This window comes from Cydia fagiglandana, chromosome 12 (assembly GCF_963556715.1).
Source record: "Cydia fagiglandana chromosome 12, ilCydFagi1.1, whole genome shotgun sequence".
NCBI lineage: Eukaryota > Metazoa > Arthropoda > Insecta > Lepidoptera > Tortricidae > Cydia > Cydia fagiglandana.
Window position 1 is genome coordinate 1803910 of NC_085943.1, and position 24830 is coordinate 1828739.

General features: G+C 38.9%; 2 protein-coding genes across 2 annotated transcripts; one reads left to right on the forward strand and one right to left on the reverse strand.

Annotated features, from left to right (window-relative positions):
- Positions 1–547: 547 nt before the first annotated feature.
- LOC134669433 (monocarboxylate transporter 9-like) lies at positions 548–11070 on the reverse strand. The gene is made up of 5 exons (XM_063527010.1): positions 10968–11070; positions 4625–6356; positions 4048–4263; positions 2596–2881; positions 548–793 (listed from the first exon to the last, which is right to left on the reverse strand). The coding sequence occupies exons 2-5, from the start codon at positions 6296–6298 to the stop codon at positions 615–617; spliced, it is 2355 nt and encodes a 784-aa protein (XP_063383080.1). The 5' UTR covers positions 6299–6356; positions 10968–11070; the 3' UTR covers positions 548–614.
- Positions 11071–15806: 4736 nt separating this feature from the next.
- Positions 15807–24830, forward strand: LOC134669438 (putative nuclease HARBI1). The gene is made up of 7 exons (XM_063527015.1): positions 15807–16287; positions 16970–17166; positions 17584–17713; positions 18329–18470; positions 19400–19600; positions 22620–22828; positions 23759–24830. Exons 1-7 carry the CDS (start codon positions 15850–15852, stop codon positions 23999–24001), a joined length of 1560 nt encoding a protein of 519 aa, XP_063383085.1. The 5' UTR covers positions 15807–15849; the 3' UTR covers positions 24002–24830.

Below are 24830 nucleotides of genomic sequence, written 5' to 3' on the forward strand. Positions count from 1 at the left end.
ATGTATACGTAATTATTATTTATTACATTGCACTTGATTCATACTAGAATACAATAAATTACAATATACATTTTTGTAAAAACATCTAAAATTGAATACAATTACTATTACAAAATACTTCAATAAATTGTTATGCTTAAATGAGATTTACTTTACGAATAAACGGAGTTACATAAAAATACCATATTATTTTTTTCATTGTAATTTCATTTGGTACAATATGGAATATAACTACTACTCGTAGAAGGTACGGTCAGCCAAGAAAGTGGTCTACCACTTTTCGACTCTATCAATCAGATGATAGAGTCGAAAAGTGGTAGACCACTTTCTTGGCTGACCGTACATACCTTTTATTAAGTAAGTAAAATATTTTAACTTTAGAAGACTTGGCCCAAACGAAATTACACCATAAGGTAAATAATTACAGCTTGGCAAAAAAGAGTAGAAATTAAAAAGTTGCAACATTGTAGTGTCGTCCCGTTTTCTTATATAAATTGGTGTGAAAGGGAAGACACTACAGTGTTGCCACATTTTTAATTTCTACTCTTTCTTGCCAAGCTGTACCACTTGGCTTGAAATTTTGTGTAGTTATTTTGTGTAGTATCGTGTATCTCTCACACATCAACGCCGCTCTCGCTCTTCTCCTCAGCCTCCTTCAGCAGCGGGGCGCTCCCACACATGCGCAGGTCCTTCGTGTACGCGATCACGGCCACGCACACACCGGAGATGACCAACCACAGGCCGCCGACGTAGAACGTCAGGTCCCACGTTCCTGTCACGTCGAAGAGCATCCCTGGAACAATAGGGATGTTTCCTCTACTTTACATCGACGACCAGTCTGAATAGTGACCCTGCCTATGAAGCCGATGGTTCCGGGTTCGAATCCTGGTAAGGGCATTTATTTGTATGATGACACAGATATTTGTTCCCGAGTCGTGGTTGTTTTCTATATACATATGTAAGTATTTATATATTATATATATCGTTGTCTAAGTACCCACAACACAAGCCTTCTTGAGCTTATCGTGGGGCTTAGGGCAATTTGTGTAAAAAATGTCCTATAATATTTCATTATTTATTTATTATTATTCAAATAAATAAATGATTGCACACCGTGCATTAAATAAAGCACCAGATAATTATTAGAAAAACATAGACAGCAGTTATTTTTAAACACAATTTCTATTTAATAACTTGGACTGAAATATAAAAAGTACGTGAGTTTCACGGTCAACTCACGTACTTTTTATTATCATTACATTCACGTCACTACATTCGTTTTCATATGAATTCCATATTAGCAAATCGTTTTGACAGTTCTAAAAAAGAAATTGATTTGACTAGGGTTATTCTAAAGGTGTATTCGAGTACCTACATAGGAAATAACTCGAAATTCCATGATATTAAACTACTACGAGCCCCGATGCAAATTATTTCGTCTAGTTCCACGCAAAAATTTTGTTTATTTTAATAAATTTTACACATGAACATAAAATGACCCAGTAATGGGAACCATAATAGCAATGTTTAATGTAGTTTATTTTGATCGTGTAATAAAATTGCATGAGACTTTTATTGCTGAAAAAAAAGACTTTTCAATAACGTTGTCCAAATCATATTGTCCTCTCCTACAGCACTGCTGCATGCATGGGCTCGAAACAAAATTGTCAGTACATTGGCAGAGCCCTATTGCTTTCCCTAGTAACCACCCTTTTCACATATGTTGTAATCCTACCCGTCAATAAAAAAATAAAAAAACATGTTTTTTTTCCTTTCAGTACAAACGGTATTTCTTGTGTTTGGATTTAGTTATTGCAGAGTATTATCATATAAAATTAAATTACATTAGGATAAGCATTAAATATTAGTAATTTTTAAACAAAAACATAATTTTTGAACAAACGCGAGAACCTCAAAAAATGGTCTCACTAGACGAAAACATGCATCGGGGCTCGTACCCTATACCTAAACAATTAGCAGTATAAATGTCATAATAGGTACTCATAATTTGTCCTCATGATGTTAGAAAATTACTTCCCCCCTGGCACTAATTATAAATGGTTGTCCTGTTGTCCATAATGTCCATTATTTATAATTAATGGGACAGGAAGGCCGATATTATAATTTGCGCTGTTGTGTTACTTTTGTTTAGGTACTCGTAGGTAGTTCATAGTAAATTTAAGTACCTATTTAATTTTATTTATTTTAGTATTGGAGCTATTTAAAACTTTTCATTTAAAATTACGTATGTGAAATTACGTATCTGAGAAGGTTCATCGATTATCTTCAACGTCTTCATACTGACAAAATAGGGCTAAATTTCACTTAAGGGGCGCGCTGTGCGCGCTTTAATGCCGGGCGCCTTCGGCGCTCTTACACTGATAAAATAAGGGGCGCGCTGCGAACGTCAATATTGTCATGCACCTTGAACGCTCTCACACTGATAAAGTCGAGCTAAGCGCTAAGCCCCATGAAAGGGGCGCGCTATGTGCGCTCTAGTCCGAGCGCCTCATTTCATACTTTTAATAGCGCAATTTTTCAGTAATCATGTTTTGAACTTATATTTATACTAGTTCAAGAACAAATTAAACGAACCTCCAATAGGCGGCCCCACAAGATGTCCAATTCCCTGACTCAACAGAATCAACCCATAAGCCACAGTGAAGTGATCGATCGGCATCAGCTCCATCAATATGGCGGGCGTGTAAGAATAGGAGCTGGCGAAGGATAGCCCGAAGACCGCCGAGATGACAGTCAGCGCCCAATAGTTCTTGATGAAGGGAGGGTAGGCGGCGACGGAGAGACCGCAGATGATGAGGCAGACCGCGTAGGTCTTGGTCACATTGATCCAGGTCTGGTCGCCGGCCCAGCCAAGGACGACCTGAGGAACGTAAACATTTTAAATCATAATCATTTATTGGTTGCAAACCATGATATTTATTTAGAAATCGACGTTATCAAGTCGTCGTAAGGAAAAATGGCATGTTAATTTGAGTCTTCGATTGTTAAACCCAATGAGGTATTAAATACACACAAAAAATTTATGCTTGAAAAATGTTTATGTCTAACCCCCGACGCAAAAGAGTCGTAAGTTTGACCGTAGCTTTTAAAGGGGTTAGGTGATTTGCATGATGTTTTTTTTTTATTGAAAGCAGGTTCTAGTGGTTAATTCTATTTTTATCAAAATTGATTCATTGCGTTTTTTTTCATTTTACCTTGATTATACGTACGAATACCTATGCATGATAATTTTTGTAACAGACGGTCATACTATGTATTTATGTAACATAGCTTAATTAAGAATCACTAGACTTAAATCGACTGGGATATTAACCGTAATCTAGTGAAACAAACCGTGAATCATTCAAAGCATTTATAGCTTAAGAATGTATAATGTAATGCAATTATTATATAAATAATTTTAAATCTACTTACAATCCCAATGCTGCTAGCGACTCCAATGATGCTAATCATCACAGCACCGCCCTCAACGCCGCTGTCCGTCATATAGGACTTGAGGAAGAAGTACGGCACGATGAACCACACCGAGAGGATGAGGGAGGCCAGGTTGAACATAAATCTACTTACAATCCCAATGCTGCTAGCGACTCCAATGATGCTAATCATCACAGCACCGCCCTCAACGCCGCTGTCCGTCATATAGGACTTGAGGAAGAAGTACGGCACGATGAACCACACCAAGAGGATGAGGGAGGTCAGGTTGAACATAAATCTACTTACAATCCCGATGCTGCTAGCGACTCCAATGATGCTAATCATCACAGCACCGCCCTCAACGCCGCTGTCCGTCATATAGGACTTGAGGAAGAAGTACGGCACGATGAACCACACCGAGAAGATGAGGGAGGCCAGGATGAACATAAATCTACTTACAATCCCGATGCTGCTAGCGACTCCAATGATGCTAATCATCACAGCACCGCCCTCAACGCCGCTATCCGTCATATAGGACTTGAGGGAGAAGTACGGCACGATGAACCACACCGAGAGGATGAGGGAGGTCAGGTTGAATATAAATCTACTTACAATCCCGATGCTGCTAGCGACTCCAATGATGCTAATCATAACAGCACCGCCCTCAACGCCGCTGTCCGTCATATAGGACTTGAGGAAGAAGTACGGCACGATGAACCACACCGAGAGGATGAGGGAGGCCAGGTTGAACATGAGGAAGTGGAACTCGGTGAACATGCGGAAGTCGAACATGGACTTCATGGTCTCGAAGAAGCGATCATACCACATCTGAGGAAACAAAAAATATGACGTCTGTGTAAAAACATTAAAGGTGAAGATTGTTTCACAAAAGACAAAGATGTAAATGTAAATTACATCAAAAGTGATACCTAATTAATATATTATGTCAAGGATTCATATTGGATTGAATCGCGAATAGGAAGGAAGAAACACGTACCTATTTCTATCTTAAACCCTAATAATTCTTATTTCTAAATGCATCTTTTGTTAATGATCCTTCAAACCGGATCTTAACTTTTGTATTATTTTTCCGTGCTCTTGTTTTAAGTTGTGAAATATTACATTCGTCAGTAGTTATATGGTGAAACATTTTAGTTATGAAAAAAATTTATAAATAGGAATAGCTTACCATTTCATCGTCCGATTCTGACGCAAGAGACCACATCGAATTCCGATAAATGTCAGGAAGCGAAGAGGCCCGAAGCTTGTACCTCGGTATATTGAGCATGGCTCCTCTATGCATCAACGTATTTCTGGTCAGATGCATTTCTCTTAGATAGTGATGATCCGTGGATATTTGTCTCGAAAACCAGTTAGTTTGCGGCATATTGTGTGACGCATGCGTATGGTGAGTATGAGGTTTGTGCTTAGATTTATCTTGCAATAATTTAATATTACTCGCTGTCAGAGCGCTACTTGATCCCACTTTTTCTTCAGCCTTATTTTCTTCATTTATTTTCTCTTCAGATTTCTTAGTTTCCGATTCATGCTTAGGTTTCTTGACTTTGATAGTTACTGGTAGTTGAGCTGGTTCGTTTTTAGCTTCCGTCAGTGTTTCTATAGCAATATTGACTTCAGATTTTCTTCTCGTCAATACATCTGGATAGTTTTGGAGTATTATGTTATACAGGCGCTTATTGGACATCAGTTTTTCAATTACTTCCGCTGGCACCTTTTCGTTTTGCTGTACAAATGTAGGTAGATGAATCGCTGAATGCATTCTTCTTTGGAACGCCTGATCCGCGTTCATCTGAGTAGTAGCTTCTAACTGTTCAGCCTCTGCTATAGTCGTAGCCAAGGTGGATAAAATGTACTCGGGGCTTTTTCCACTCTTCAGCAAGTCTCTAATCTCTTCAGCATTTAAAAACACCGACTCTCCTCCGGTAGAGCCAGCAGAGCTATTACTGGACGATCTTCCAGACTTTGATCTTGATAACTTCCTCTCTTTCCTCTCACGCTTCATTTTTATCTCCAACCATTCAGGATTTCTCATCAGAGCTCCACAAACACACATATTTAACAAAGTACCAGCTAATAACACTATAGTATTCCTCCAATCATATAAATATAGAAAATAATTCGTCATCGGTGAGTATAACAATGTGCCGAATCCTATCCCGCACGAAGCTAAAGATACCGCCAAGTTTCTTCGTTTGTCGAACCAGAACGCTACTGATACGACAGCAGTTACGTATAAAATGCCCATAGCTAATCCACTCAGAAAACCGAAAGTTAGACAGAGTACTTCAACAGAATTGCTCACTGAAGCCAGAAGGAATCCAATCGTGGAAAGGACTCCAGCCAACATAGTCATTATTCTGCAACCATATCGGTCTACTAAAGCGCTCATAATTGGTCCAGCTAGCAACGGAGTAGCTATGAACAAGCTTCCAATCAAAGATGTCTTTGATTGCGTGGTTTCGAAGTAGGAAGTAAATTCTTCGTGAAGTAATCCAAAAGAAAATGCCAAGCCATCGGCACAGGCAGAGACTAGAAACGCAGAGATTACAACTACCCAGCCCCATCCACCATCTGGAATTGGTGGGAGCTTGTCTTCTTCACTTGACTCATCGGAACAGATGCTATCATCATCTCCTATTCCTACAAATTTCACCCGATCAACTGGTGACTCATCACCATCAGCTTTAGTGTATTGAGCAGCTAAGTCATGTCCGTTTGATTTGATGGAGTTTATTTTGTCGAGATCTTTCTTATCTTCCAAGCCAGCTGCAGCTTCGGTTGCGTCCATGTTCTTTTCTACTGGGTTTCCATTATCTTTACTCGACTCATGCTCGTCTACCATTTTCTAAAGATACACAGACAGAATGTGACTTGTTTCATATGGTTCAGGTAAATGCGGTCTGAAACAAAAGAACGGTTTATAATTAATATAATTAATCATTTAAGTAGTTCAACTAAACTTTTTCATGATACTCGTTGCCATGGCTACGTTTCCATGGACCACAGGGTATGGTAGTTATCACGTATGGTACTTAAACCCCTTCTTTCCATAATGGGCCTTCTACTAAGCATTTAGTAGGACGTGATACAACATTCTGTCTAACACATTATTGTCCCCTGGGGCCAAATTCGACATGTACAACTGTAAGATTTCGCATCTACGTCAAATCAACTGTTGATTATATTGCATGTTGATTCTATCATGTATTGATTCGATCCACTGTGGATAATATCATTTTGTACAACCAAAACTCAACTCTAAACTCGGGGTAGCTCGGTTTCTTTTCGTTATCACCTAACTGTGGATTGCTAATCTTGACTCAACATTGTCCGTATTCGAGAACTTATGATTTTCCCACATTAACGGGAAATCAACGCGATACGTCAAACGTCGTTTGTCGAATAGTGGTCCTGGACAACGAAAAGAATAGCAACACAAAACAATTGATCCACCCAGTTCAAGGATCAATAATAAACAGTCAGTGGGTACAGCGAACTTCGAAATCGCATGGAAATATTATGAATGCAATCATTGATAAAGTCACCATGAACTTTTACGGCGGATGATGGTACAATATTTATTATAAGTATTTATTATAACTAATAATCGCGCTAATTAGCTAATAATCGTTTGTCCTTATCTGTCATTTTGACTTATGCATTTGTAAGGCAGGGATAAAACATAATTTAACTAAATCGGACCCGTAAATATTTATGAATAAGGGGGATAGTCTTTAATTATATAACTGTGCCAGGCATCTGACTTATAATTTACAATGTTATAACATTATTTAATTTTTTAGATCAGAATATGGAAAAATAAACTAAGGACAACCTATATTAAAAGTCTAAAGCGGTCAAGGTCGGGCCTATCCCATCATGGCGATTAATGTACCATGACGTCATTGGTATGCCCTCGACTCATTTAGCGAAATTATGCACCGTAATAGTAGTAATTATTAATTGTACTTAATTAATGACAAGATAGACTCAGTTGTTGGCTTACTTGGCTTGCCAGCCGGCCTAGCCGAGGTTACAATCGCTATCGCTTCGACAACGAAAAGCATAATGTCTCTCTATCCCTCTTCCATATTAGCGCGACAGTGACAGTTGCGTTTCGATCGCTACGGAGCGTAAGCGATTGGCATCTTGGCTACGCGGCCTGATAAGTCTGTTAACTCGTGTCTTTTTGTATTACCTATTTTCAACATTATCAATGAGAGTAAATTTTGTTTTCACCACACCAGCTCGGAAGTAAGCCTTTCCGCTTTTGTACTTCAAAAACTGATAGCAAAGTTGCATTTTATTCACATGTGAGGCAAAGTAAACAAATGAAAATTTTGAGTTGTTTTCTTATGTTTGCTGGTTGAATTGAGTTTTAAATGATGATTTTGGATGATAAATATTTAATTACATTCATTTGGATTTGATTTTGTTTGAAATTTTACATTTAATATTTGCTTTGGGTTGGTGCGGTGAAACATTTTGTGTTTCACTCGGGAGCAAATTTTGTTTAACCCTCGTGCTTTGTAACCCTCGCAACGCTCAAGATTCCATTTTTCGAACCACTAGCTTAGCGAGAGCAATTTTGGAATCTTTCGCTTGCTCGGGTATCAATATTAGCACGATCGGTTAAACAACAACTTTGCCCCCTTGTAAAACAAATAACTATTTACTCGTAATTGTCACGGATGTTGCACATTGGGTATTGTTATAAATGTATGATTGTTATGTTATGTCTGCATTATCATTTTCATGCTATGGTTGATACCGTATTAAATCAAATACCTACCTATTAGGTAGGTACACACAAGTTATAGTTTATTTTGTTATGAATTTGTTTTTATTATTGAACTAAAATTCCTTGAGCACTCCATGTGTCGGTAAAATAAATACGGCCCAATTCGAACAATTTTTATAAAATGTCAAACCGATACCATACCGACAGGTGTCAAAACTAACGTTTTCGTTTGAAGAAATATCACTCTTGATACTGACAGACCTGTATCGTCTCGGTGTGATATCTTATAAGCATTGTTCGAATTGTGCCGACAGCATTTGTTTTATATTTGTCTAAATTACGTAGACTTTAGTAACAATAGGTGTTTTTCTATAATGGCATGCACACGTGCGTGACATCATGCAATTTGCATAAGAATAAAACAGTTTCTATGAAGCAAGAATAAGAAAATACAGAAGTATGAATGCTTGTATTGCATGTACATACAATCTGAAAGAGCTACGTATTTGTATGATCTGATACACATACGGGTATAATATACGTAATAAAATAATAATTTCAGCCTATATACATCCCACTGCTGGGCACAGGCCTCCTCTCATGCGCGAGAGGGCTTGGGCTATAGTCTCCACGCTAGCCCAATGCGGATTGGGTACTTCACATACATCTTTGAATTTCTTTGCAGATTTGTGATGTGATGTATGCAGGTTTCCTCACGATGTTTTCTTTCACCGAAAAGCTAGGGTATAAAAATATCAAATGATATTTCGTACAACAGTAATTTAAATTGTATTTTTTCTTATTTTATAAGATGTAACGTTTTGAAAAGATGTGTCCCGCTGAGTTTGTTGCCAGTCCCATATTGGGATACCCTCCTCCAATTGAGGGGGGGCTTAAATCTTCTCTAGAGATAGGTGTAGTGTTGGAGCCGGTGTAGTTTTCTTTCGACGTTCCACTGCAAAAGGTACCTTAGGCGGCTGGCGCCGCGATTCGGGAAATGAATTAGAGATTCACTAGATATAAAATAGTGAAGATAATATCATTACTATATCGTATCTAGTTAATCTCTAATTCATTTCCCGAATCACGCCGTAAGTATCTTTATCGTTATCCACTCCAAAAAATACATATTTGGTCAATTTAAATGTCATTTAAAGATTGACCCAGTAGAAAGTTACCATGGCAACAAAAAAACTCACGCTTTACAAGTAACAAGTGACATTCAGAGCACCAAAATCATTATTTCATTACATAATAAAAAATCATAACGATTCCGACAATAAATTAGTAAGTACCTATGCGTCGGCTGTATAACGTTATCAGTTGACCTTGAACTGTTGACAATTGTCGCTGGCCGTCTCGACATTATGCATTGTACTATTGAGTGATTAAATAGTGGGTATTACTGCAATGTTCTGCCGCCAGAGTGCAGCACTAAGCTAGCTAGTAAACCATAGAGTAACTTATACATAGTACTGTGCCTTAAACTGTTTTTTGACAAGTTATAAAATATGACATTGATGCATCAAGGCGGTTGGTTAAGGTCTAGGCGCCCCCTACGCAGAGTTTCGCGTAATATTCCCAATAGTAGCCGTACCAGGAGTTGACACTTGTCGTTTACGTTAGCGACTGAGTAAACTCGATCGCAGTAGGTAATACATCTCTCTTGCACTGATGGATTGGTGTGATGGAGAGGAAATACGATCGCGTTCTCGCAGACGCTAACGTATAGTCCGTTTTTTTTAGCATTAGAAAGAACTTCGCAGAAGTAAGCTTGTGGTTCCAAATCCGGCACTTTTAGCGGTAATAATTTGAAGTAAATTATATGTATTGACCATGCTACATTAGATAATTCAATAATTATTAACAATTAAAGAACCTGATAAAAACTGCACGCTTGCTTCTGTGGAGTTCTTTCTAATGCTAAAAAAAATGAACTATAAATGCCATATATACCTACGCCAACTCATGGTAGGTAGGGGAGACTGAGGTGAGTTGTGACAGAGGAGAGTTGGAACATCGTCGATTTTTTGGAATCTATTAACTAGAAACTAGGTCGCAATAGCGCGCGTTTGTTAGTTCAAGTTACGAGCTAACAAATGCACACTGTTGCGACTTAGTTTTTAGTTAATAGATTCCAAAAAATCGACGATATCACAACTCTCCTCTGTCACAACTTACCTCGGTCTCCCCTACACTAGGTACGTAACTAAAGTGTCGAACACTAACTCCTATAATAGCGCAATTAAAACGGTCTAAATTTAAATAATGCGTCCTAATCTAAATGTCACAATAAGGCCCTGTACACACGGAAATTAACTCGAATTCATAGCACCTAGCGAGAACCACGTTTTTGTTGCCTTCCGAACGAATTCACAAGTGCGACAGAGAGGCAACACGTCGAACGTGGTTCGCGGTAGGTCTTCAGTTCCCAAACTACCTATTTCTCCAAACCAGACCAAAATAATACCGGTCAAACACTCGGGTGAATTCGCAAAACATCTAGTGAAACTTATCACAAATCTATCTTAAAATGTCACTGATAAGTTTGATTTTTATTTTCTATTGGGGTTAAACTTCCACTTTAGACCTAACCTTACAATCCCGACACCCCCAAATAAAATTAGCGTAAAAAACTAAAAAAACTTAGCGTCCCAACAATGTGCACCATACCTTAGCCTAACCCACAAACATTCCAATTTCAAAAACCGCCACAAACTTTTTAATCTCATCGAACTCTGACGAGCACATTCAGCATTCAGCCACTCACCTAGTTACGATCGTGAACATAACACGTGATAGTATACAGTTAATCAAAAATGTAAATAAAGGCGCGGCGCCGATACGTCATCCCGTCTTCGGGGGCGGCGGTACACTGAACTGAACCGAAGTTGGAACCAAACTCATGGTTAGCAAATATGTTTATAACCAGTACTATAACTGCTAATACAAATACTTGGTCAAGCAGATCTTGTCAGTAGAAAAAGGCGGCAAATTTGAAAAATATAGGCGCGAAGGGATATCGTTCCATAAAAAATTTGAATTTCTTTTTTTTGTACTGACAAGATTTGCTTGACCGCTATACATACTAAGTGTAAGCATTGGGTATATTTTTTTACGCGGGCTTCGGTGTGTATGTCTATGAAATTACTGATTTTCCGATGAAAAGTTCCCAAAATTGTGAAATTTTCGAGAATTTTTACAAATTGGCAACGTTCTACGAACTTGCACGACTATACCTAATGGTATTGAACTATTTTGAGTGGCTGGACTCGCTCGGCGGGTCCTCTGGTCGAAGTCGGTTTCCTTTATATACAAAGCGGGAAAACGTTGCGATTACCTACGAGCGTAGCGCTACGAAAACGTTGGCAGTTAATTTTTTTATTTTACTTGGTCAAGCAGATCTCGTCAGTAGAAAAACGCGGCAAATTTGAAAAATGTAGACGCGAAGGGATATCGTCTCATAGAAAAATTTGAGTTTTGCGCCTTTTTCTACTGACAAGATTTGCTTGACCATCTAAGTATAGTTTCCAAATCTTCATCGAGACTGTTTTTACTCGGCTACACGCAGACCGGATTATGTTTTTGCCATGTTTTTTTAATGTAGATCTGTCTATGTGATTTTATTAGCTACTTGTTGCGAAGCGACGAAATCGCGGAGTGAGCCACGCCTGGGCTATAACTGCGAAAATCGAAGTTCGCAAATTGCAGGCATTTTTCTTTGTCACTCTAATTACGCCTTCATTGGAGTAAAAGAGAAAGATCCCCGCATTTTGCGAAAAACGGTTTTCGCGGTAGCTCCTCTGATGGCGGCACGGTGAAGATATAGGAAGTGAAAATACTGTACTGATTTTAATTATTTGCCTGTAATTAATGATAAGTACTTTAAATAGTTAATTATATCGAGATAAGTAAATTTTATTATGTTTATAATATCTTACCTTCTCTTCTTGTTCTAGAACAATTATCTTAGGTAAATAAATATCTGTGAAAACCTAAGAGTTTCGGTGAAAGAAAAACATCGTAAAGGCGACCTAATCCCAAGAACTTTCCTAGATAGGTACCTAAGTGTTTTTAATTGGATTAAGTATATTAAGTTCCCAATTTTCCACACTGGTCAAAGTGCGGGTTGGAGGATTCGAATATACACGGTGGCTGAAAAATAATTGCATTCCCGTTGCCAGCGAGGTTTTGGGATAATACTGAGCAACTTTTATTATGGGACCAACCCCGAAATCGCGATTCCTACTTACAAATACCTACTATAATCCCCATTGCCATGACATTATGGTTCTTTTTTGTATGTGTCATATAAATTCATTTCTTCTGCCCGGAACTTCGTCTGCGTGGAATGATGATTATGATGATGATTGATAAAAAGTACCCCACGTCCTTTCCGGATTTCTAACAGTTAAAGAGTGTAACTAGAGTTAGACCAAGAAAAGTCTGCAACGATTTTGATAGCACACGCAGTGCAAGTGTTATTAGGTAGGGACGTCATAATTTCATAGAAGTTTGAGGTTTAAAATACCATTTGCACTGAGTGTGGCGTGTGCTTTCAAAATAGTTGCAGACTTGTCTTAGTCTAACTCTATCTCCATACCAAATCTCATCTAAATTGGTTTAGCGCTGTAAGCCTGAAGTAGAGATCACGTAGGGTAGGGATCAGATTTCACTACTGCACTAGTGACTCATCGGTAAATTTTTCAATATAGTTCCCAAACGTACTTATATACTAACTCGATGATAGATCTTATCTCGTCGCAAAAAGGTACATATTATGTTTATGGCCTTAATTGTTACATATAGGTACATAATATATGCAATGGTGGCCCCAGACAGGGCGCCCGTCTGGCGCTCCATGTGACTCATGGGTAGGTACTTTCAATGGCTTCTATTTGCCAAAATATGTGGGGATGGGCGGACAGAGTTCATACAGTCATCGTGGTATGCTATAATTACTAATTGATGGACACTATAGTCTGTCAAGCCATTTCCGTCAGTAGAATAAAGCGGCAAATTTAAAAATAGGTACGAAGAGTTATCGTCCCATAGAAAATTTGAGTTTTTCTACCGACAAAGTTGTTTGACAGACTATAATTACTTAGGTTATATAAGATATGTTACATATCTTGGTCATGCAAATCTTGTCAGTAGAAAAAGGCGCGAAATTCAAATTTTCTATGAGATTATAATCCTTCGCGCCTACATTTTTTAAATTTACCGCCTTTTTCTACTGACAAGATTTGCTTGACCAAGTATACTTAAGTTACAAAGGATAATACTTAAAGTTTGTCAAAGGACTGTCTCATTTCAAACAGATAGAGAGAATCATACTATCTTTGTCTTACACTAGTACTAGCACCCAAAAGAAAAGGATGAGTCGTATAGTTTTTTTATTCTTATTTACTGACAAATTTGGTTTGACCAACTAGAGTCTGTGCGGAAAGAGAAGAGTCGTGGCAGAAACGGGAACTAACATTTTAAATTTTATATGGCAATCAAACCTTTGACACCTGTCTTGTAAAAAGTAAACAAACTTTTGTCATTGTATATTTTTATTAACAAAAACCGCAAGTTTTATGTATAAAATATTTTCAAAACACGATAAAACTGTACATAAAACCACAAGGAAAATTATATTTAACATTGTTCGGTTTTGTCAGCGGGAAGAAAACGGCTAAAAGCTGACTATCGACTTACAAAAAGTCGCAGAACGTGTTTCCGCTATTCGCGGGTATTGATGTTGTTTATAAAATTAAATAATTACCTATTTAATAAGCCCCCTAAGTAACTTGTCTCCGGTACATAATCGGTAAGTATATTCATTCAAAATATATTAATTTTCATAAATATGCAGGTCATTCATGATCTTTAAAATAACTGACAAATAGTCTTGATACTTGCCATTTTATGCATATTTATATGTAATTTCTTTTTCAGGATTGTGTAAAAGTACCTACGGTATCTCGAATAAAAGACCGCTAAGTAGGTGATATGCAAGAATTCGTAATCTACGTGCCGGATTCAAGCACATCCAGTTCTATGAATGTCCCTGGTTGTTCTGAAGCTGGCTCAAACATAAGTGATATTGAATATTTTAATTTGGACTTCGATTACAAAGAATAAAACTTTTTCTAATAAAATATTTCTTTATTTGTAAGTTCGTTTACTAGGTTCTGACTAAAACTTTTTATAATAAAATATTTCTTTATTTGTAGGTTCTGTTAGTTACCAAATTATATTTCATATTTAGCAGTGACTTTTCGGCGAAGTAAAATATCGTGAGATGAGAGAACCGGACATATCCCAATATTTAAGGCCTACCTACTTATGTACTATTTTTATTCATATTCATATTTATTATTAATAATCATACCCCGGCCGGCGAGAGCAAAAATGCGTTGACAGCTTAATAGTGCGAGGACACACACTTTGGTCGATGTCGATAAAAACAACACGATATACTGGACCACCGTTATGATATGCAGAAGTATTAATTATTGTTGTAAACAAAATTAAAACCAAGTGTTTGTATTTATTCAGTATTTTATGTAATTTTCGTAATGTACAATTAGCATTTTTTCTATATTTTCTGATTTTAAACTCCTTCGCCTTGCCGATAAAATCCATTTCATCCAACTAAAGGACCGTTCTAAATCTACTGTAGTAATCGGAGCAAAACGAAATAATTCATAGTGATTATGAATTTGTTCTGTATTAGGTAGTTCCACTTCTCTGCCAGATATCAATTTATTTAAATTGTTTAAAGTTAAAATGCCAACTTTCTTCTTCAACACATTCTGATACTTATTGTGAATAACTTTATAATAATAATAATTTTATGTTGATAGAAAATTGTTTTAGGGTTATTCTTAGAAACGCGTGGAGGTATCAAGTTGAAATAAATAACAAATACTAATGGCTCAGTTTAAAAAAAAAATGTGCTTAATTAAAAGTCGACTATTCTATCGACATCCATATGTCGATAGAATAGTCGATATTTAATTAAGCACTAGGAGCAGACGCATTTTTGCTCTCGCCGGCCGGGGTATGTTAATAATGTACACATACATTACAAGTCAAGTTTACAATGGGTGAAATATATCCCAGATAAAATTACAGTTCTATTGCCCAATTTCTACCCGATCTATCCGGTTTTAATAACTGTTGGAGTGCACAGATTAGGCAGTACATAAATGAGACTCTATCTTGTTTGGTACTAAAATTACAGTTGTATTGGGCAGATTCTTAACTAGTTTTAGCAGTTTTGTCAAACGCACTATCACTTTTTAGTATCTGAGACATAAAAACAAGTGTGTTTTAAAAAGAAAACTAGTGCATGCGCTAAATCAGAGGATTGAGTTGACGAGCCGACACCACCACCAGGCTCCGTTTAGTAAGCCGTGGTAAAAAACCGGAACAAAAGGGATTCAAGTATCATGACCTTTAGTGTCGTACTATAATCACGTGACCAGTGTTGTCAGCATAGCAAAAACCATAAAATAGCACTGGCGCGCCCTCAAATCCCACGACTCTTCTCTTTCTACACAACAGCATTAAATTTTTTAGTGTAGAAACTGTAGAAATTTTTATCTATACGCAACCTGGCAACACAGCGCTTAACGTCATAACGTCATGGTTGTCAATCTATGCAAGCTGCATTTCTATTTCTATTACAATTAAAACCAACTTATTCCTCTCAAACCATGGCTGAAAAGCCACCAGAAGAAGGCTACATATCCGTCGTAGACGAGGAGCCAGAGATTTTCGAACTCCTAAAATGGGACGCGCCGCAAACGCAAAAGCATCATCAGACCCCTCATCCCGACCATCGGGGCTTAGAGAAAGGAGTTTACACTCAGTTAAAGGATAAATCTGAGCAGATGAATCAGCAGAAGGCTGCAGAAGAGCCTATGGTGCAGGAAAAGAGGTCAAAGCCCGCGGAAACTGACCCGTTTGATCTGCCTGACCCAACGTTTATAGAGACGTATAGATTATCAAAGGATTTGGCGCGCGGGTTGATTGAAGAGTTGAAGCCTGTGATGCCTGAATCTACTAAGTCTATTGAGTTCTCCGTGGAGAGCAAGGTTTGTTGTGTATATGTTTTAACCGAACTGACAAGTTTCAAAACTATAGTACGGTTTTTTTAGCATTAGAAAGAACTCCACAGAAGCAAGCATGCAGTTTTTATCAGGCTCTTTAATTGTTAATAATTATTGAATTATGTAATGTTGCATGGTCAATACATATAATTTACCTCAAATTATTACCGCTAAAAGTGCCGGATTTGGAACCACAAGCTTACTTCTGCGAAGTTCTTTCTAATGCTAAAAAAAACGGATTATATATTTTGGCTTATTTGCTTGTTTTGTTTGCACTGGTTTATCTGTAGGCTAAATGTTTGATTATGAACAAACTTTATTCATTTATCAACTACTATGCAACTATAAATTGTATGTACAGATATCAATCACAATGAAAAAAATCAAGGATGATTAACTGTCAATGTGGGACTGAACCCACATGTTTGGATTGCCGGTTCACTCACCTATTTACTCACTCCTCAACTACATTACTCAACTATTTACTTAAACTTTGTGTCAGTATTGAAAAATATGCATTGTGACTAAAAGCTTTGACTCTAACAATAAGAAGAAAGATCCAGGTTACGCAAGAGTAGAGCCACTGTACAATGTTCTGTAATTTAATTATGAAAGGCTTGTTTCCATGATGGCCTGCAAAAGAGAAATATACAAATTTATATTTCAGGTAATGGCAGCTCTAGCATTCTTCGCAACGGGCAAATACCAGAAGTCAATCCACGGAAAGACGGACCCGAACATAACCCAGTACTTCGTGTTATCAGCCGTGACACAAGTTACGGAGGCCTTGAACAATCCGGCTCTAGTGAAGAAATACATACACTTCCCACATCTGAGAGTGGAGAGGGATAATCTTAAAGCTAGGTAAGTATGTGCTTTGGTAGAATATGAAATGTGAGACAAACCTTTTTTGTTTATAGCAAAAATTTTGTTTGTAAAGGAAAAGATTTTTTATGCATTAATTATAATTAAATGTGTCTTTAAGATTTGTATATGCAACTTGGGGTCATCCATCCATCCTCTTTCCAACCATTAAATGTGTGACGTAATAAAATTTGTGATACATTATACGTTACAACCATCTGGACCTGGCTTAAAATTGACATCATAGATATGTTCATACTTATACAGATTATTTTATTGTTAGTATTGAAAAACTTAATATCTGAATCTAAAACCAAAGGGTTTCATCAATGCTGGCAGCATTTTCTTGCTGGTTTGCACTACTTATCTATTGAGTAAATGCCATTGAAAATGTTAACTGTGTATATCTTTTTGAAGGTTCTACATGAAGTATGGAGTCCCAAATGTAGTGGGCTGCATAGAGTGCACGCACGTGCCCATAGCGCGGCCCGATGTGGACCAGAAGAGCCATTTCAACAAGTCATATCACTCCAAGAAGGCACAGATTGTGAGTATGGCCAAAGCTGAATGACAATAAAACTCAAAATATTTATGTGAATAGCGGGTCCACACAGAGCGAGCATACGCAAGAGGCAATTTCCTCGCGCACAAAAAGGCCAGTGTACACGTGCCTCGCGCGCGCTGCCTCGGCCGAGGCACTTCTAATGTCTATACAGGCGCTGTCTGTCTGTCTATACAGGTTTTGTGCGCCAGGAAATTCCCTCGCGCGAATGCTCGCTCCCTGTAGTAATTATGGCTAATTATGTAATTGTAAAACTAAACACTACTAAATGAACCATATTATAAGCTTTTTCCAATATAATTATTATATAGTAGATAAAATGAATATAAATTACTGTGTTATTTCTAGTTATACTTTCCCATGGAAGATAAACATACTTAATTAATTTATTGTACATGGTGCACATAATATATAGATAAATACATACTTAGATAAAAATATCCATAACTCAGGAATAAATATCTGCGATGAACACGCAAATAAATAAATGCCCTTACTAGGATTTGAACCTGGTACCTCCTGTTTCGGAGGCAGGGTCACTACCGGCTAGAAGGTTAGCTTGTGGGCCTCGATTAAAATTCTTACTGATTTTTACTTCAGATTTGCGACAGCGACCTCAACATCATCAGCGTGGACGCGATCCCCGGCGGGATGCACTCACATGACACTATACTCAACCAGCATGCGGTCAAAAATGATCTCGAGAGCCTTAACAATTCCGGAGAGCAGTGCTGGCTTATCGGTAAGCTTTGGTATCTTAAAATTGGAGATTTGATTCATAGGCTCATAGCACTGTACCTTTTTGCCATAGCTTTTCACCTGGTGGGGAAAAACGCCTTACTGGGATAATCACGATGTTTTTCCTTCACTGTAATACGATCTAGCTATACCTAGATCTTTTTTTTTCTCTGAAACTATTTTAATTTATCTTAAGGAAACTAAAAATCTGTCTACACATCCCTTAATATATCGCTTTGTGCGAAGTGAGTGGTGACGGAAATACAAGTAACGATAACGCACGGCGTTCTTACACGACACGCACTCTAACGCCTTGACAATAGAGACGTGTTCAGATATTTGTGAGCACCTTGGCCGCTCCGATATATCTGATGGCGACTGTACCATCACGCTCCGCAATTGTTGCGCCATTTAGGGTCCCAGTTAAATTGGTTGTTCAGTACTTACGCTATAGAATCTCCAATTTAGGAAGCACCCTATATGGCATAACAATCCCGTGTGGTGACTGTACGAGGGCCAGACTGAAAGTTTATGGAATCTGATATATGAGAAGACTTATTTTTTCTTATAGTTCGTTTTTTTTAGCATTAGAAAGAACTTGAAAGAAGGTAAGCGATCTTGGCATGTATTTTAATTGAAAAACGCTTTTTAAAAATCAATAACTATTACTTATGAAAGCAGAAGAATATAAATGTTGGTATTAGATTCATAATTGTTACATATTTGCCGTAACTTATTTTTAAAATGTGTTTTTCAATTAAAAGACACGTCAAGATTGATTACCTAATTTCTAATGCTAAAAAAACCAAGTATAGTGGTCAGTCCAGGAATTTTCAGTATGCCCTACCTAAGTACAAGTATCCTATAGTCGCCAGTCAGGCACATAGTGAGTAATGATAAAAATACACGCATTAAAATTAACCTCTTTTCCAGGCGGCCCACATTACTCCCAAAAGCCCTACATAATGACCCCCATACCCAAGATCACGAAGAAGTCCCCCGTGTCACCCGAGAAGTACTACTCGACCGTACACACACAGACACACAGCGTCATACTCGAGGCCATCAAACAGCTGAAGAGTAGATGGAAGTGTCTGCAAGCTACTTGTAACAAGCAGTACGACCCTAATACTGGTAAGTACTACTCGACCGTACTCACACAGACACACAGCGTCATACTCGAGGCCATTAAACAGCTGAAGAGTAGATGGAAGTGTCTGCAAGCTACTTGTAACAAGCAGTACGACCCTAATACTGGTAAGTACTACTCGACCGTACTCACACAGACACACAGCGTCATACTCGAGGCCATTAAACAGCTGAAGAGTAGATGGAAGTGTCTGCAAGCTACTTGTAACAAGCAGTACGACCCTAATACTGGTAAGTACTACTCGACCGTACATACACTGACACACAGCGTCATACTCGAGGCCATTAAACAGCTGAAGAGTAGATGGAAGTGTCTGCAAGCTACTTGTAACAAGCAGTACGACCCTAATACTGGTAAGTTAAGTACTACTGGACCGTACACACACAGACACACAGCGTCATGCTGGAGGCCATTAAACAGCTGAAGAGTAGATGGAAGTGTCTGCAAGCTACTTGTAACAAGCAGTACGACCCTAATACTGGTAAGTTAAGTACTACTGGACCGTACACACACAGACACACAGCGTCATGCTGGAGGCCATTAAACAGCTGAAGAGTAGATGGAAGTGTCTGCAAGCTACTTGTAACAAGCAGTACGACCCTAATACTGGTAAGTTAAGTACTACTGGACCGTACACACACAGACACACAGCGTCATGCTGGAGGCCATTAAACAGCTGAAGAGTAGATGGAAGTGTCTGCAAGCTACTTGTAACAAGCAGTACGACCCTAATACTGGTAAGTTAAGTACTACTGGACCGTACACACACAGACACACAGCGTCATGCTGGAGGCCATTAAACAGCTGAAGAGTAGATGGAAGTGTCTGCTAGCTACTTGTAACAAGCAGTACGACCCTAATACTGGTAAGTAAAAACCACATTCAAAATTATACAGTTATCGCCATCTATGTTTAACATTTTAAACGTCAGACTATGGTAGATGACTGAGCAGTAGACATGTGTAAGTAATGCTCGTAATATCACAAATGAGATATCTCTCGAACACGTAATATGCCATTACTCGTCACTCCGAGAAATCAACCATTACTTCAAACATTACGCATCACGCGAGCCGAGCGCCGAGCGCGCGACCACGCGAGCGCCAACGACCGGCCGAAGCGCGCGAAATGGATTCAATTCCACTTAGGTTGACGCGCCGATATAAATGGTCAGTTAAAGTCTACTCACAGAGCGCGTAATGTGTAATGCCACTTGTGATAGTGTCATGTTTGTTCGCCATGCCATGATTGCTTTGTTATCTCACTCGCACTCGATCTCAGCGCTCGGTCGCTCTCGCTCTGCGATGCTTTCGGCTGTCTTCGGAATAATTCGGATCGGTCCGCTCGGCCGATCGCCGCTGTGCGTTTAAGTAGTCGCAAATTTCACTAATATTCTTACGAATAAGATTTTCTGCATCTGCAATAGATTTAAAACTCTAATGCGTCCGCGTAGAGTTTAAAATGTTTTCTTATAAGAAGAGAAGGACGCGGCTAAATCGAGTAAGTTGTTTGAGATTTTGAAGTTGACGAAAACAAAACCGTTTTTTATTATTGTTGTGAAATGTTTGGTTGACTTTCGCGGTTCGCGGCGCTAAGTACGACTTATTACTTGTTTATCCCGTAATTTAATTGTGGATTAGTGCATATGAGTGTAGAAATTTGATTTGTGTATATACTGTATATAGGCTGTTTATTTATTTATTTATTATATCCGAGACGCCATAGAATCACTAGAGTGCCGTGGATGCGCTGCGTAATTGAGTAGATAACTGTAATGTGGCCATCTCGCGCGCGCCCGCGCGCTGTTTCACGTTCGGGTCATGTTTCGAGTGATGAGTGATGTGATATCTCAGTGTACCATTACGTGTTCGGAAAAGTGATGTGATATAGCATCACTTTTCGAAGCACTGTTTCGCGCATGTCTACTGAGCAGAAACCCATAGAACGGGAAATCCTTGAAAGGAAATGGCGTTGGATCGGACGCGTGTTACGTAGGCCGGACAGCCATTTGCACAGACAAAACATCCTCCAGACTTAGCATAGTCGCGCTATCCCCTCTGCCACGCATACGGTAATTTTACTCCATATTCGAGTCGAAAGTGTCTTTGTGTGACGTCCGTGAACTCGTTCGTCGTTTGAACGGACCAATCACGGCACGGGACTTCGCTCACCTCGTCCCGCGCACCCCCGCATTTTTGGCATCATCGGTTGCATGAAATAATTGCTCTAAACTCCGTCTAGAGGATTCCTAGTCTATGGCTGGCAGTAGACGGTCGGGGAGGCCTCGTACTACATGGAGGCGATCAGTTGAGGAGGCTGGCTCAACTGGTCTCGGCTGGAAAGAGCTGGAAGTAGCCGCTCAAGATCGTGACAAATGGAGGATTCTTCTGCGAGCCCTATGTCCCTAATGAGGGATAACAGGAATGCATCATCATCATGTTTCACACTTCACACCTTTTTTTAACGTCATGTGCAATCAATGTCAATGCCACCTGGCCCGGGCGGGAACCAGGAGCGATGACGGACTAATCATAATTGTTTTCCATCGTATTTTCTCGGAAACGTTCGTATTTATCATTCTGCTTCAGTCAACCTCAGTACTTTTTGTACCGAGACTGACTGAAATAGCAAAGACACGTTCATAAGTTTACGTGAAAATACGATGGAAAATAATTATGCAGTATATCTGTAAAAAATCATTCTCAGTAGTTACTGAGAAAGATTTTTACTACTGAGAAAGATTTTTACAGATATACTGTTTTTTTTTGGCCAGTTGGCCAGAGTAGGCGCTATGTCGGGAGTCATGGAAGACAAGGGGCCTTTAGATGTAGTAGATGTAGTGTAAGGACGCCCGGCCGGAAGCAGGCGGGCTGTCGATCGCGTATCGCGTTCATTCAGCCCTGTCTGAAGGGAGAGGCTTTTACCTAGCAGTGGGAGTGGGACACGATAATATAGGCTAGGAAAAAAATATCTGTAAAATAAAAAAATAATATTTTTCCATAGTGACCAACATGATAGTGGCATGCTGCATGCTCCATAATCTCTGCAACCGTCGGGGACTCCCCGTCGCACCTCTGACACAGACCGAGGAACGACTAGAAGCCATGAAGCAAAAAGTGGCCAATAGTCCGGTCTCGAGGAAGCAGGTTGAAGACCCGAAGGGAGTGCAAGCGAGACAGCTGCTAGTGGATCATCTTTGGAATGAACGGAAGGTAAGATAAAAAGTTAATTCGCATTGAAAAAAAAAAATTGCGACCGATATTGTCAGCTGAAAAAGATGCTGTCCCAATTACGGGGTGTGGCCTGTAACACGAGCAAATAATTAAAACATGGATTGTATTCCTCAAACGGTGACACTTTTGTCCAACAACTTTAAAAAATTATGTAGTCCCTATTTTTCATACAAAATAAATATTATCTTCAATGGACGCCATCGCCACGCCATTGTGATTGACGTTGCTTGTCACGCCTTAAATATAACAAAATTCGCAATGCATTGCGTCTTAAAATAAACTTTAAAGTGTATTAAACACGCTATTTTTAAAAGTTGCTGAACAAATGTTGGTCAGTATGAGGAGTACAGCCTACAGTTTAATATTATGCTCGTATTACAGGCCACACCCGGTACCTATGTTTTCTGTCTATTGTCAAAAATCAAATTTTGACAATCAAAGTTACCGCAAAGTGTACCTACGGAGCCCTACAGCGCCATCTACATCCGCTGTCAAATTAGAAGCATGAATTTTTACAATTAACCAATTTAACCATAGACCTAGTATTACATAGATACGCGTGCCTCCGTGAGGGACAAAACATACGCATAATATTAAAAACACGTTTTGACATTCCTGACAACATGCCAAAAACAATCTACGTAATTCGGTCGGGTTATTTGTTGCTCACTATAAACCATACTAAAATTTTGGTGGGGAACAAACAAAAAGTGAGACTGTGACAAGGACAAGCAATAATACCGCTTTCTCTGCTACTCCTACTGAAATTTCTATAAGTGCATCTCGTTCGGTCGTTTGGCCCCTCCCCCGTGTCATCTCTATATATTATTGTACCTCTATGCAATTAACTGGTTCGGGTTAGGTTGAGCCGTTAAAGATTTATTACCTTTTTGGCTTGTTTGTCACCAGGTAACCCCGGACTGCGGTAAAAAACGAAAGAAGCCCGTCGAGGAGCGCCCCCCACCCCCCCAGCCCACACACATGCTCCACCAACAACCCCACACACACACACAAGTCACGCAGCACCAGCCAATCATGCACGAACACCATTTGCACCACGATGACGTCAACAAAAGACCGAGGATCGTGATGAACAACCCCACTTACGGGCTGGGGGTCACGTCGGGGTGGGGCCATTTCCCCCCGCACTAATTTGAGCAAGAAATAATACATAAAACTATAACCCAACCCCCTTAGGCCCATTTGCACCATTCGACTAACCCGGGGTTAACCAGTTAAACCTGGAGTTGCTATGTTTACCAGTACAATTTGACACTAGGTTAACGGTTTAACCGCCTAACCCCGGATTAGTGGGATGGTGCAAACGGGCTTTATTCATAAAACTTTACGGGCGTGCCGGCGTATTATGGATGACTTTATCCACGTGATAAAATAACTGTCACCTTTTAACACCGCCTTTTTTCACGTAGACAAGAACGACCATCATATCCGCTTATTTATTTAAATTATGTTTTATCCCTTTCTTACAAATACATAAGTCAAAATGACAGATAAAGACAAACGAATATTACCTAATTGAAGTTTGTAGCGCGTTTATGAATAAGGGGGGTAAGAAAATGCAAAATGTGAGGATGTTAGACATGTCGTTTCGAAGAGATTAATGCTTGTTTTATCGAGTACTACAGAACCGCAAATAACATATTTTCTTTATCTGCCTCTCTTTTGCTCTAATACGCGCGATAGAGACGTAGATAAAAAATACTTCGTTTTTCGCGGTAAGACTTGTTTGCCCGCTATTGAGTGGTCGGATCCGTCGTGTTAGGATAGTGTTAGCGCCCTAAAAGAATAAATGGACTGTATATTTCCCAGCCTTTTAATATAAAGATTAGGGAAATATTTAAATAGAATGGGTAATTTTTGTCCTCACACACAAGCTATTATTGATACTTACCAGCCTTTGGAAAACGAAATCCTAGAAGACATTATTTTACAGCTTGGAAAATAAGAGTAGAAATTAAAA

Excerpts from the sequence above, each read along its gene's own strand:
- LOC134669438 (XM_063527015.1), top strand. The coding sequence starts at position 15,850 with ATGCAAGCTGCATTTCTATTTCTATTACAATTAAAACCAACTTATTCC. Across the intron at positions 17,167-17,583 it reads AGGGATAATCTTAAAGCTAG|GTTCTACATGAAGTATGGAG; the intron begins GTAAGTATGTGC and ends ATCTTTTTGAAG. Across the intron at positions 19,601-22,619 it reads GCAGTACGACCCTAATACTG|TGACCAACATGATAGTGGCA; the intron begins GTAAGTACTACT and ends ATTTTTCCATAG.
- LOC134669433 (XM_063527010.1), bottom strand. The coding sequence starts at position 6,298 with ATGGTAGACGAGCATGAGTCGAGTAAAGATAATGGAAACCCAGTAGAA. Across the intron at positions 2,882-4,047 it reads TCGCTAGCAGCATCGGGATT|GTCGTCCTTGGCTGGGCCGG; the intron begins GTAAGTAGATTT and ends TACGTTCCTCAG. Across the intron at positions 794-2,595 it reads TGTGGGGCCGCCTATTGGAG|GGATGCTCTTCGACGTGACA; the intron begins GTTCGTTTAATT and ends CTATTGTTCCAG.